Source organism: Cebus imitator, unplaced genomic scaffold, assembly GCF_001604975.1.
Source record: "Cebus imitator isolate Cc_AM_T3 unplaced genomic scaffold, Cebus_imitator-1.0 Scaffold17, whole genome shotgun sequence".
NCBI lineage: Eukaryota > Metazoa > Chordata > Mammalia > Primates > Cebidae > Cebus > Cebus imitator.
Genome location: NW_016107332.1, coordinates 1,637,010 through 1,651,973, shown reverse-complemented (window position 1 = coordinate 1,651,973; position 14,964 = coordinate 1,637,010). Strand labels below are relative to the sequence as shown.

General features: G+C 40.0%; 1 protein-coding gene across 1 annotated transcript in view; it reads right to left on the bottom strand.

Annotated features, from left to right (window-relative positions):
- The window catches only part of HADH (hydroxyacyl-CoA dehydrogenase), a 45,761-nt gene extending 38,464 nt beyond the window's left edge, over positions 1–7,297 (bottom strand). Inside the window, exon 1 of the mRNA XM_017509079.2 lies at positions 7,015–7,297. Coding sequence (XP_017364568.1) covers positions 7,015–7,146 — 132 coding nt within the window. The 5' untranslated portion in view covers positions 7,147–7,297. The remainder of the gene's footprint in view (positions 1–7,014) is intronic.
- Between the last annotated feature and the right edge of the window lie 7,667 nt (positions 7,298–14,964).

Here is a 14,964-nt window from a genome sequence, read left to right as displayed (position 1 = left end):
CCAGACAACCTCTTCCAGACTTCTCACCACCCTCAAATTCTGAAAAGGGAAAGGGATAACCAGACATGTCAACAGCATCAACCCAGTCTTCGGTTATATTTAAGAATCTCTGGAAGATACTGGACATTTTCCAGGTAGAGGAGAGTTAGAAATCCAAACATCTCTCCAGGAAGACTAATATGACAATGTTTGTCATGATGAGCAGGTTTTTTTCTTTTAGTTTTTGCTGAAAGGACCAATTAAGAGGCTCCCATGACAATTCAGGTTAACACACCTGGTCTAGAAACTGCAAATTGGAGGGCAGAAGAAACAGCCCTCCCTGGACAGAAAAGTTACAGAGCCTTTTCTGTTATGGAGACACGGATTGTGACCGCCATCTTCAGAGTACATGTGGCTGGATAAACAACTGCAGTAACAGGAGGAGCAAGCTCTCTGGAAAAAGTTGGAGGGCTGAGAGGGAAGGAATATAATGAATTAGATCTTGGCAGGTGAGGTTGAGTCTACTATGGGCAGAAGCATAGCAGCACAGCATCCTGATGGAGACGACCAGCAGGTGACTAACTTTTCAGTCCAGAGACAAAGAAACATCAACAGCCCAACAAAGAATTAGGGATGCACTGATTCCAGGGAGCCACAGAGGATCCCCTGCCATGGATGCCACACTCCCACAATACAGCACAGGACAGAGGTGCAGGCAGAATTGAATTCAGCCTTGGGGATTTATAGGCAGCAGAACAGAAGAGGGACTCAAGTTCTGGCCCTGGCTCTGCCTCTGACCCTTGACTCCAGGAACCATCTCTGCAGGGGTGATTATTATAATGGTCACATGAAATGAAAGAAATCAAAATTCTTTGATCAGAATAAAGGGTCATATTTTGTAGAGTGGTTTTAGCTCTATAAAAACCAGTAAATGGTAGACTATCTTTCTCATCAATCTATGTTAAGTCTTAACATCTTTAGAATTGTTGGAACTCACTATATCAAATCTCTTCAGACAGTTAAGACAATCTAAGAGAAATCCTCACTAGATCAGGTGTGATGGGTCTATTTGAAAGCAGCTAATATTTATCGGACACTAATGTTATTCTAGGAGCTTGTAAATTAGTTCATTTAACTTTCACAACTGTGAGGTGAGTCTCATTATTCCCAGGTAAGTAAAGAGGCAGAGAGGAGTTAAGTGATTCACCTAAGGTTCCTGAAGGCAGGATAGGAAGGCTAGCAACTAAACCCTGGCAGGGACCTCATAGCCTTACTTTTGAGCTTAGAATACCACTACTGGAAAAAATCCCATCACAAACATAACAGGGGGAGCCACAGAGAGCAGCCACATTATCTTCCTGTGATCCCAGTAGAGCTAGAGATAAGGGTAAGCTACCACAGATAAGGAAGAAAGAAGGGAGAGGGAAAGAAAGAAGAAACTCAAGCAAGGGGCAAGTGATTAAAGCTAGAGGCAGAACACAGCAGGAAATCACCAAAACCTGACTGAATGAAGTGCCATTTCTGCTCTACAAAATGTTCAAACATATGCCATAGCATTATTTTCTGTTGCCTGTTAGCCCTACCTCTTCTACCTTCTGGAAATGACAGTATCTCCAATCCCACCCCAAGTCCAATAATTAATACGCTAATAGAGGGTGGTGCTACATCTCAGTACCTCAACCAAGGGCAGAGAACAGCCCAACAAAGATTAAGCAACAACTCGGGATGTGGGAGAAAAACATGACAGACACATCTGATGCCCTTGAGTAGGATGGTAACAACTGGGAATGCAAATATTCCCTCCAAAGTCAAAGGACAGCTGGCTGGGTACAGTGGCTCACGCCTATAATCCCAGCACTTTGGGAGGCCGAGGCAGGAGGATCACGAGGTCAAGAGACTGAGACCATTCTAACCAACATGGTGAAACCCCATCTCTATTAAAAATACAAAAATTAGCTGGGCGTGGTGGTGGGCACCTGTAGTCCCAGCTACTTGGGAGGCTAAAGCAGGAGAATTGCTCGAACTCAGGAGGCAGAGGTTGCAGTGAGCTGAGATCGGGTCACTGAACTCCAATGTGGTAACAGAGCAAGACTTCATCTCAAAAAAAAAAAAGAGCTTACAGCCAGGTAACTGTGCAGGTCTCCTGTGATCCTGAAACTTCTCCTAGGTGTCTGAACTGCTTTTCAAGCAAACTTCAACAGAGTTGTAAAAAAAAAAAAAAAAAAAGTACGAAACAACTCTGATCACTCTCCTTTTCAACATCAGAAAATGAAAATGCAGAGTTGGGGGCAAGTAGAGGACATGAGAGAACAAATCTAGTGGTCGGGGAGAAGCTTTCAGGTCCACCTGAATCCTTATCAAGCAAGGCAGAGCAACACAAAATGACTGCAGTTTAGCAGGCTCTCCCTGTTCTTACTTTGTCTTTAATAGCCAAAGAACCTCTCTCTCTAGAAAAAATAGGCACCTTTTGCTTTTTAAAAGGGAGAAAACCCAGCACTTCCAGAGGCAAAGGTGGGCGGATCCTGACCTCCTCCTGAGGTCAACAGTTTGAGACCAGCCTGGCCAACATGGCAAAACCCTGTCTCTACTAAACATACAAAAATTAGCTGGGTGTGGTGGCATACACCTGTAATACCAGCTATTCAGGAGGCTAAAGCAGGAGAATCACTTGAACCCAGAAGGCAGAGGTTGCAGAGAGCTGAGATCACACCTCTGTTCTCTGGCCTGGGTCACAGAATAAGACTGTCTCAAAAAAAAAAAAAAAAAAAAAAAAAAAAAAAAAAAAAAAAAAAAAAAAAAAAAAAAAAAAGGTGAAAAAAAAAAAGCAAGCTTTTAGAGAGAATAACCTACTCCCAACCCCCTTTAAGATCCAAATTTTGTCACTTCCTCTAAGAAGTGTAGTGCACTAAAGTGTACCGGAGAGAACGTGAAGTGTCTAAAGTGGAACATCTGAAGTGCCTCGTTCCCAGGGAGCCCACTGGCTCCTACAGGTAATCTAATGAAAGCTATGCATTCTCTCTGGGCTCCTCATATGAAAAAAGGCGACGTATGAAACAAAGCTTAGAAAGGATTCATTACTGGAGAAATGCATACAGCTACTAGCTTTCTTCTTTTCTTTTTTTCCTCCTTTATAGAGCAAAAAAACAACTTGTCCCCCACTCAAGGCTCATTTAATCCTATAAGCTTCTTTGCTGACCTAAGTATCCAGTGAAAATAAATTAGCAATCAAAACCAAGTCAGAAGTGTATAATAAGCAAACACATGAAACAAGTTAACTTTAAATATTAACCTGCAGCCTAAGGGTTTTTTTTAAAAAAAATTAAAACAAACAAAAGAAATGACAGGCAAAGTAGATACTCTCGGAAAATACACATGTACAAATGGCCTGTGCTCTGATCAAATGTAATTAAGCATTGAACTTACTTGTCTTACATTGCTTAATTGCTTGAGAAATGCATCAGGTTCCCACAAAATCTATTTATTTTTCATCTTGCTCAGCACAAACTGGAACACGTGTTTAAAATGACAAAATATTAAAATTATAAGCAGAACTGCACCTTGACTAACATTTAAAACTACACAAGAAAGTTCAAGAAAATTAAGCTAATGCAAATTAGTAGCATAACCTCGATACTAGTTCATGATTATATTTTTATGGCTTTACTAAGGTTTAACAATAAAATGGGGAGTAGGTAAAAACTGTTCCTCCTCTTTTCAGAGGCCCCTGAAAGAACAAATTGCAGCATCAGCTGGTATGTGCATTCAAGATTAAGTAAGATCAAACAGGGAATCATGACCAATATGCTCCACCTAAACATTACAGGCCTACCTCAGCAGCTATGATCAGGATGGGAGTGGATATGAGGGGAAAGGAGCAAAAGGACAAGGACAACCACAATGAAGATAATAATAATTATTTTTTATTTATTTTTTTTTTGAGACAGTCTTGCTCTGTCACCAGGTTGGAGTGCAGTGGTGCATTCTCGGCTCACTGCTACCTCTGCCTCCTGGGTTCAAGTGATTCTTCTGCCTCAGCCTCCTGAGTAGCTGTGACCACAGGCACGTGCCACCATGCCTGGATAATTTTTTTGTATTTTTAGAAGAGACAGGGTTTTACCATATCGACCAGGCTGGTCTCTAACTCCTGACCTCACGATCCACCTGCCTCAGGCTCCCAAAGTGCTGGGATTACAGACATGAGCCACCGCTCAAGGCCAAAGATAATTATTATAAAGGCAGCTAACTTTCTGTGAACTCGACACTGTGTAAGTGCTTGACATATGCTAATTCATTCAATTCTCTCCCTACAGGGCCAGTACTAGTATTAGTCCTACTTTAGAAATAAGAAAACCAACACACAGAGGTAAAGTAACTTTTCTATGTTAACACAGCATGAGGCAGAGCCAGCATGCAGACCATCCAACTTCCTATACTGAACTGTAGCCCATCTGTACTCAAAACACATCAACTAATTAGTCTCTGGCACTCAATAAGCAAAACAGATTTACCCTATGCCAAAAAGTTGGTCAAGGAGCATAAAGAACGAAGCAATACTGCCTAGAACTGCATGCTACTGGGTAGAGTGCAAAACCAGATCACCTAAACCACCAGAAAAAAAACATTGCTCACAAATGTTTTACAGGAAAGATGGTTTCCTTCCACAGGATTAGAGCTGTCAACTAAAGTAACTGAGGTTCTTCCAAACTGTGTGACATAAGGATGAAATTACTGTTTCTTATGGTCATCCACTTTACAGACTTCTGGTCTCTATAAGCTTTCAGAATGATATTTCTATTATGTGTCCAGGCTATGGCATAAACAGCTTTTTTCCCCTTAAGTTTCAAAAGGCACTTCTGGTCCAGCTACTCAAGGGTTTGATTGACAAGCACAAGCCTGTGTTCTCCATTAATGTCGATCATTTCTCCCCCCTCCTTTAGCAGGTGAAAGCTCCAACACTATATCCATAATTATAGGTGTTGCCCCTCTGCCTTTTAACGCAACACAACCTCCTTTTTTGGCCAATAATGGATGTAGCATTCCACAAACTGAGCACCCTGATTTTCTACAAAAGTTGAAGTGATGCTTTCTACTTAGTATCTAATCCATTTCCACTGCTGTCTTCAAGGACACCAGCCACAAGTTTCTGGACCCATTTCCTATAATGTCACTGGGCTGCTTAAGGCCCTAATTATCTTGTTACTAAGATGTTGTTAAAATGTTTTTAAACAAACACATTGTTCTATTTCTGCCCACAACAAATCTCACTCCCACAGCTTTGGGAGATTGTGGTGGAGCCTGGGAATACAAACATACTCAAACTAAACTTTCTCTTGAGTACAACGCTTGGAACTTTTAGGTTAAAGGAGTTACTCCTCCCAGCCCACATACAACACAGATTATGGGGATACTATAACCTAGCAGCCAGGGGAGCCACACAGGAAAAAGGGCAATGTATGTCCAAAATTATGGTTTCAGAGGAAATGGGAGACTATAAGAAGTCAGATAAATAAAACATTACAGGAATATAGACTTTAGAAGACAATGCAATCAAATAAAAATGTTGCAAAAAACTTGCAGGGAGGAGAAAATTGAGGTATATAATACCTAACAGGAAAGGGTTTTTTTTGTTTCTGTTTTTAAAAAGCAAGCATGAAAGGGTAGACTTGGTTGGAAACAGATATTGAAAAGCAAACTCTCTCATGACTGTAGCCACTGTAGTACTGTCCCTAAGAAAAATTAGACGACTATAACTGCCTCCCACAACAAAACAAATTGCAAAGGACTGAAATGCTAATATAATCAGCTAGAAAATGAAAACCATGGTTCTCCAATGTGAGCTGAAATGGAGTAATTTTTTAAAAATTACAAGCATTACAGTACCCAGGTAATCAATCACACGCACAACTGGGCCTGAATCACAGCCCAGCAGAGCAGTGGAAAAGTCCTGAAGATGCACAATGGATAAGAGACTTGTTCCGGCTGGGTGCGGTGGCTCACACCTGTAATCTCAGCACTTTGGGAGACCAGGCGGGCGGATCACCTGAGGTCAGGAGTTCGAGACCAGCCTGACCCAAATGGTGAAACCCTGTCTCTACTAAAAATACAAAATTAGCCGGGCATGGTGGTGGGGACCTATAATCCCAGCTACTTGGGAGGCCGAGACAGGAGAATCACTTGAACCCGGGAGGCGGCGGTTGCAGTGGGCCAAGATCGCCATTGCACTTCAGCGTGGGCAACAAAAGCAAAACTCCGTCTCAAAAAAATCAATAAAGTGGCTCACATCAGTTAACGTTTCTGTCACACTGGTCTCCAGGAATCCACTCAAAAAAAAAAAAAAAAGAGAGAGAAAGACTAGTTCCGCAGCTTTATCCGCCCCTCCCGCTCTCCTCATAGCCAAAATCGCAAGCTCAGAAGTCTGCACAGACAGCATTATGTCAAAGGTCAAAACAAGACTTCAGCAAGCTTCCATTAGGTGACTTTACAAAGTGCTACAAAAGTCTTGTCTATTATTATTCTTTATAACTCGGCAAGCGAAGGAAACACCGGGGAGAGCCGTTTGGGAGAGAAAACTACTTAGACTACACGATAACAAAATAAAAATTTTAAAAACTGATAAAATAAAATTAAAACCGATCACAGTTCATGTCTCTGGCAGCAAACTCCCGTTGGAGCCGAGCAGCGGCAAACGCGTTACGCCTGAACTTTGTGCAAATATAATTCTTTCTTCTCTCGCCCGGCCTGGTTCCAAATACATTCACCGGCCCTCTTCACCGAACCTTCATCGGGCCTTGGGGGCGGCCAGAATTTTCCAAATGAGGAAACTCAGGATTGGCCCGGAACCCTGAATTTTGAGGGGAGTGAGACTTGCGCCCTCACAGGCCCAGACGCGTTTTATTTCAACTACATCGGGGAGGGGCGGTGTGAAAACTCCCGGGTGTCGGGCGGGCGCAGGCCCCTCACGGCCGATCCCACCAGAGCCTCCACCTCCGGATGGGCGGCCAAGCGCGTGGGCACGCGGCAGGGAGGGCCGCTCACCTGGGCGATGCCGGAGCCCATCAGCCCGCCGCCGATGACCGTCACATGCTTGACGATGATCTTCTTGACTGAGGCCGAGGCGGTGGACGAGGAGGATACGGAACGCACGAACTGCCTCGTGACGAAGGCCATGGTGCGGCAGCAGCGGCGACAGCGACAGGACGCGGGAGGGGAAAGCGCGCGCGGCAGGCGGCAGAAGACCGTCAGCCTCTGGGGGCGGGGACCCAAGTGGCCCTGCAGCCAGCGCGCCCCTGGCGTCCCCGTGACGTCACTAGGGGCCGGGCGGGGCCTCGAGGCCCGCTCCGCCCATTGGCCTGGGTCTCCCGGGAGCGCTAACGTCCTGGCGCCGCGCGGGTGCAAGTGCGCGGGCTCGCAGCTGTCTGCCGCCGTAGCCCCGGGTGAGCACGAGTTTGGGACCTACTGAGCAGCGGGACTTGGCGGCTGGCGTTCTGGTGTGGGGCCGAGAACAAACCCTTCTTCTGAAAAGCCACTGGCCCGTTGTTAAATGAAGTGAGTGCTGTTGACTTTGTAAATGCTATCCTTTGATGCGTGTGCATATCTCGTCTCTGAAGAAATATGTGCTGCTCAAAATGTGCACCCCTGGCGGATGTTACCAAATAACCAACTCGGGATTATTTAAATCCCGTGGACAATGATTGTTTACCCTAAAAGGGAAAGAAATTTAGACTGCAAACACCCAAAACCAATGTCTAGTGACCCATGAGTTCCAGTGCAAAAATCAGGCTCAGGGAGGGTAAAGGGAGAGTTGACCTTTAGTTGCCCATCTTGACATTGGAGGTCTATCAGTGCAACCTTTGTGGAATAACCAATACTATTAGAAAGCATAGGAAAGAAATGTCAACCAATGGAAGACTTGATTGCAACTTGGCCAATTTTCTCACTCAGGTAAATACTTTCTCATTACTGTTACCTTAGTGATATAGGATTTATATTAATTTATTTGCTTTATGTTTAAATATTGTTAACAAAAACCTTAAACAAATTAAGTTTGGCAGAGTTTATTTGAGCAAAGAAACCGTGAATCAGATAGTACCCTAAACCAGTAAAGGTTGAGAGAGCTCCAGCCAGTAACAGTGAGCAAGCTGTGTTTACTGACAGTATTCGCAGCCTGTAATGGGCTAAAAGCTCTGCTGCTGTGATTGGCCAAGAGTTGGCTACTTGTAGGAAAAACATACTCTCAAGTTACATTGCAGCTTATTTACAAATTAAGTTTGATTATACTTTGCTAGGTAGGAAGGCAACTTTAGGCCAAATTTATTTTAATAACAGTTTCCTCCTTTGGGTCAGCCTCTCAGTTTTAAAGAGATTGACCAGAACGTCTTTTTGTCTCAGCATGGAAATCACAATGTGAAATTAATTGAGTTATTATAGTTCATGTTGTTATTCTAACTGTTATAACACCATTTGGTGTACAAAGGATGGCTGCATAGAGACATTTAAGAGGGGAAACACCACATGAGGGAAACTATTATGGCCACGAGGAGGAGAACAGCAGTAAACTGAGGTACATGCCTTAACAGGAGACTCTACAAGCTGAACTGATAAAAATCAAACAATTCAAAGTTCAGGCAATAAAGATAGTTTAAAGTATTTGACTCCCATTGGTCATAGTCTAATTTAGGGCATTATGGCGATTAAGGACCACAGTTCGCTGAATGATCTGATTCGGCCTTATGGCCTTATTTAAAGAGGTATCCATTTTTGTAGTTAGCCTGGTAACACAAGTTATAATAACCTGGAGACCCGCTAAAGAAACATAAAAATTAGAAAAGTCTGGAATAGCCTAGCTTGCCATTTCCTACTTAGGATGTCTGCAAAACAACTATTAGCCGCTCCCATAAATGTATCATGTGTTCCTTTCCCCTGAGACATTTCCTTAAAATATTCAGTGGCAGTGTCTAGTGAAACAGCAGTGTCTGCCACCTTTTAAATTTTCTGTGGTAGGAAAATAAGTGCAACACCCAGTTTTATTCAGCATCATACAAAAGCCACCAGCACGAGCAAAGGAGGATCCAAAGCTGTGTAATGTTCCATGAAGTGTGTTTGTTAAATGAGGAGATCCAAAGCTGTGTAATGTTCCATGAGGTGTGTTTGTTGAACACAAATGTTTTCATCCACTAAGAACATTTGAGTAGCTTCTACCCTCTGAACCTCTGGGAGGTCTGACTTGCTACAATTAAAGATTTTCTCCAATATCCAGATTAGTTTCAAATTCCATACAACAGGCACCCTGTTAATGCTAAGAGTAAGCTACAGCAACTCCATTGGAACCTTTCCTCAGTAGAAACTACTTATCTTCATCTATTTTTAAATTGGTGCTAACTTTGGTTATTGACTGCTTTAACCTCTGATTATGGAAGGTATTTGGGAACTTTCAGGGAAAGCTATTCTGATGTAGGAGCAAGCCTGGCCAAATAGCAAGATCTGAACCAGTGAGGAAACAGCAGATTGAGCAGATTATCCACTGACCCAATATGGGCCCCTTATCCACTGACCCAATATGGGCCCTTGGGGGCTTGAAAAGAGGGCCACCTAGTGGTGTTTGGGCAGAGGTCAGTTAAATATGTCCACCTATAAGACAAAATCCAGTGGTAAACTTACTCCTCTGGTCCCTGTATAACATGTTGTAAGGATGCAAACCACATCTAGTAGAAAGATTTTGCTGGATTTAATCCAGTGACATCATATAAGCAATTATTCATACCCACATAGGTAGTCCCCAACGTCTTGAGTATGCAATGCCTGGAAGCATGAGATACCTTTGCAGGAATCACTATGATAGTTTTTTTTTTCACTTTTATTTAAAATTGGCAGATAATAATTGTACATATTTATGGAGTACAGTGTTACGTCTCAATGCATGTATATGTTGAACAATGATCAAATCAAAGTAATTATTAAACAATATGTCTATCACTTTAATCATCATTTCTTTTTGAAGATATCATTCAAAATCATCTCTTCTAGCTATCTTGAAATATACAATACATTATTATTAGCTGTAGTCATTCTATGGTGTAATAGAATACCAGCTTTTATTCTTCCTAACTGTAACTTTATACCCATTGACCAATGCCTTCTGTCCAGATTTTCTATATTTGGTAATAGTTCAGTTATTAACTGGAAAGATCAAGATACTACTTTCAGCAAGTGTAGGAAAGCAAGTAGCAGTGATGTGTAGCATATCAAGGATAACTTTCCTCTCTTTCCTTGGGGTTGCAGGGTGAGTCTCATTAGGAACACAGAAAGGCATTAGTGTTAATGAAATTGTTTCCAGATTTTGGGGCGTTAACTCATAAACCCAACAGTTACTCTGGTTTCTTAGAGACCATGAGACTTTGCCAAAGCCATCCACAGAGTGTCATCCCAAGTTGACAAGGAAATTCAGTTATTTCTGTTGCATACATTTTGAGATAACAACTAGAAATACAATTAATAACTTTATACCAGGACTGTTAGATTTCTGTTAATTTCTTACAACTTCTAAAATACATATTAATAACATATCTATACATATATAATTCAAAAAAAGTTTAGCATTATTTAGGGTTTTCCTAAAGAAAGGAAGGAATTAGTATTGCAGGAAATAGAGAAAAAAGGGAAAAAAGATAAGGCTTTCCTGATAGCAAAGAACTCTTGATCTGCAATATTACGAAAGCTTTCTACAAATAGGATGCCATCTGCTTCTAGGGAAAAACTTCCCTGATCAGCTTTCTTTCTTTTTTTTTTTTTTTCTGCAGGCAGGAGTGCAGTGGTATGATCTCAGCCCACTGCAACCAACACCTCCCAGGTTCAAGCATTTCTCCTGCCTCAGCCTCCTGAGTAGCTGAGACTACAGGTGCATGCTACCACACCCAGCTAATTTTCATATGTTTAGTAGAGATGGGGTTTTACCTTGTTGGCCAGATGGTCTCAATCTCTTGCCCTTGTGATCCACCCATGTCGGCCTTCCAAAGTGCTGGGTTTACAGGTGTGAGCCACCGCACCCAGCCCAATCAGCTTTATTTCAAGTTCTCCAACAGGTGTACAGTTCCAGAAGTCTACAGGAGCTCTTTTGTGTTGAGAAATGCAGATCCAAGATTCAAGGCCTTGAAGTTTGCTGCAGAAAAGAACTTGGTGTGGTCCCTTTCAACCGAGTTCAAGTAATGTGACTTCTGTGGTGTTATTTTCAAAAGACCCCATCTCCAGTTTCTATATTATGAAACATTTGTTTGTCATCAGTTGATGGGTCATGAAGGACTTCTTTCACCTGGTAAAAATATGCTTTGGCAGAATGCATTCAAGCCTTGCACTATTGAGTCATGTCAGGGTTGATAAGACTGGAAGATGCATGAGACTTTATTGTTAGGGGTATAAGCCTTCCAGTAACTATTTTATAAGGGGTCAATTTATGTTTTCCAGTGGGAATGATCTTATTGCCCTCAACCAAACTTTGACCAAGGCAACCTAAACAATTCAACTAGCTTTTCCTATGCTGTTGTATTTATAATACCTATTTAACTGTTTGACAACTTGTCCAGTGAAATGAGTACCTCTGTTGCTGGAAATTTCTCCAGCAGTGCTCCATAAGGGAAACACATTTTCCAATAACCTTTTAGCATTGGCCTTCCTGCATTGGAACTCTTCTATATAACCAGAAAACATGCATTTAAAGTAGAAATTGAATGAAAGCCATTTGTAAGTGTTCAGAAACTGTATCATCTGAAGTTTTTATTATCTTACCACAATTATGGATTTGACAAACTAAACATTAACTGTTTTAGCAATTTTATAACAGTCACTACACCAATCTTTTTTTCATAATTTGAATCATTTTATCTCTTCCATAATGAATCATGGAGTGCAGAGCTTTTAATATTGGAAGATTTAAGACTCCAGAAGAACCAAGCAGCCATCCAGGTTCTTCCTGCATCCAGACTTAACACTGGATGTACATTCTCTTAAATACCAGCTTTGTCTCTCCAGTTCAGGTGCTTATAGCACTGTTTATTGAATATGTTTTATCAAATGTAATTTGACTTGGATCAATATTATAGAGTTAATTCAAATTGTATATCTTAATAATTTTAGTGTTAGCTTAATCAGCACGAAATTCTGCCCAGGTAATCTCCTTGTTATTATTTCTTGTTCTACGTGACATTAGGTTAGCAGTTTTATGAAGCAGTCAGTTTCTTCATTAGAGTCCTGGGAATTCTTACCCAATCCAATGGTATGATTTTAAAGTTAGCAGAAACCTGTACTTCTCAGAGTTTTTTCCATGGATCTCCTTCAAGACGAACAGTTTAGGCTTATGTTTCTCAGGAAAGTATCAGAGTAAACAATTAAATATCTGTGAATGACAAGTCTTAAAATTGCCATGACTTTAAAGTTCCGGTAAGAGTTCATTACGATAGTGACACAATTGACAAGAAAACTCAGTTACTTCTATTGTAGTCAATATTTTAAGACAATAACTGGAATTATGACTGATAGCTTTATAGCAGGACTATTAGATTTCTATGAATTTTACACAATTTCTGAAATACATATTAATAACACATTCATATAAATATAATTCCAAAAAATTTAATATTATTCGATAATGCTTCCCATATGATTTAATATATCAGATCAGCTCAATTAGTTTAATATGTCTCTTTCTAAAAGGAGAGATATCCTTTTGAGATTTTCTAAAGGCGCATATGGAAAATCTCAAAGTTAAGACTTAATTTAGAATTTTATTTTGGAAAGTTTATCAAAAATATTAAAGGTTTAAAACATTTGATCAAAAAAATCACAGGTCACTGTGAACAATAGTTATTCATTTAATCAAAGTGATAATTTAAAGATTTCAAAGGCAAATACAGAAAGTTGCATAGTTGTAACTTACATCTTTTAATAAAGGGGACTTGGTTTTCATAAGTGATCAAAAACCTCATAAACACAATGTGAAGCACAGGAAATTATCTTGGTAAAATACAGAATCTTTGCTTCCCAGGCCAATCATATAAAAAGTAAAGAAAAACTTTTTATAATTTCCTGTCAAGAGCAGGCCAATAATTCAAGAAAACCTTATTGTTTTAACAGAGAGGACTATATTCTAGTTTTGCACCAGTGTACTTTTGATATTAATGCTCAACTTTTGGAGAAACTCATAAATAATTTTCTTCTAATATTAGCCAGCGTAATCACACATAAAATTTCATTCATAAGATTCATCTTCCAGAAAACTTCTATAACTTCCTCATCTGTTCAATTTTTCTCCTATACATTTCCTCTTCATATTTTGGAACAACTAGTCATTCTACTTGAGGATAAAAGCTACTCTTTTTTTTTCCTTAACAAAAAAATTCTTATACCTTATAACTTTTTCTTACCCAATAAGCACACCTTAACTTCCTTATATACTTGCATATAGAGTTTTTCTCTATTTCTAATAATTCTGTATATTAAATAAAATATGTTGATTAGAATTCTTTTTTTTGGGGGGGTGGGGGATGGAGTCTTGCTCTGTTGCCCAGGCTGGAGTGCAGTGGCATAATCTTAGCTCACTGCAACTTCCACCTCCCAGGTTCAAATGATTCTCCTGCCTCAGCCTCCCAAGTAGCTAGGACTACAGGCACCCACCACCACATCTGGCTAATTTTTGTATTTTTAGTAGAGATGGGGTTTCACCATATTGGCCAGACTGGTCTTGAACTGCTAACCTCATGATCTGCCGATCTCGACCTTCCAAAGTGCTATGATTACAGGCGTGAGCCACTGTGATGGGCCAATTAGAATTCTTAATCCTTAGTGACCTTAATTGCCTATGAACACTAGGAAGCAAGCAATTGTGAACTGTCACATCACTCATCTGTACCCTGGCAAATCTATGAATCATTGCTTGTAGAAAAATGTGCTTTCTTATAGTACAATTTGTCACTGCGCCCCAGAACATGTTTGTAACAATTACAAATATCTTTGGTCTGTCAGTAATAAGAAACTGTAGAGGAAACAAAATTTTATCTCTACCCTCTTAGGTTTTTTTTTTTTTCATGGCTCAGCCTGAGAATTAAATTGTTTGTATAGATTTCCTTCAACTTCAGTTTTCCATCTTAGGGATAAGAATGTTAAAACCTTCTAGTATAGTAGTATAGGAAGGACACTTTTATATGGGAAGTTTTTTTACATCTATTTAACTCACTTATTTTTAACAATTATGCTTAGATGGCTTATAAAGATGAGACAGTAAACAGCTAGTCATCATCTAAGTTATTTCTCTTGCTAACATATTTTGTAATCCAGAGATAACATAAGTTTATTTTACCAGTGAACCTAAGTAGGAAAAGTTATGTGTCTGTGTTATATTTAATGTTTAAAACTCTGAATACATAACTGTTTTAATGAAATCAACAATATTCTTATTTACCAAGATCACCCAAGTAATGTGAACTTCAAAGGATTTGAGCTCGTAATTTTCTGATTGAATACTTTATTTATATTAGGACTTATTTTTTAAAAAGCCAAAGAAATAAAGCTTTCAGAAAGCACTGTGTTTGAGCACCTCGTTAGACTTAGGAGATCACTATGGGCTGAAGAGAAAATGTTAGGTTCAAATAATTAAAGTCCATTAAATACTAGACTGTAGCAAATGCAAAAACCTATAGTATATAAATGAAAAGGAAGATTACACAGATAAACTTAGTAACTTGAAGCATGAGTCAATTTGTGAAGAAAAGACAGTTTGCTTCAGAGGAAGCAACAAATTCAAAGGCAGAAGCATGAGAAATTAATGCAACAGGCAAAGCGGGCGAGGAATTAGGTGTGGTTAGAAATGAAGCTAGGATGGTAGGTTGGGAGGATGATTAGATGGGTTTTAACTTTTAGTTCTCATTTATAACTTGTATCTAATCCAAGGCCAAAGACAGTCTAATTACAGTGTTGTCATATATATATATATATATATAT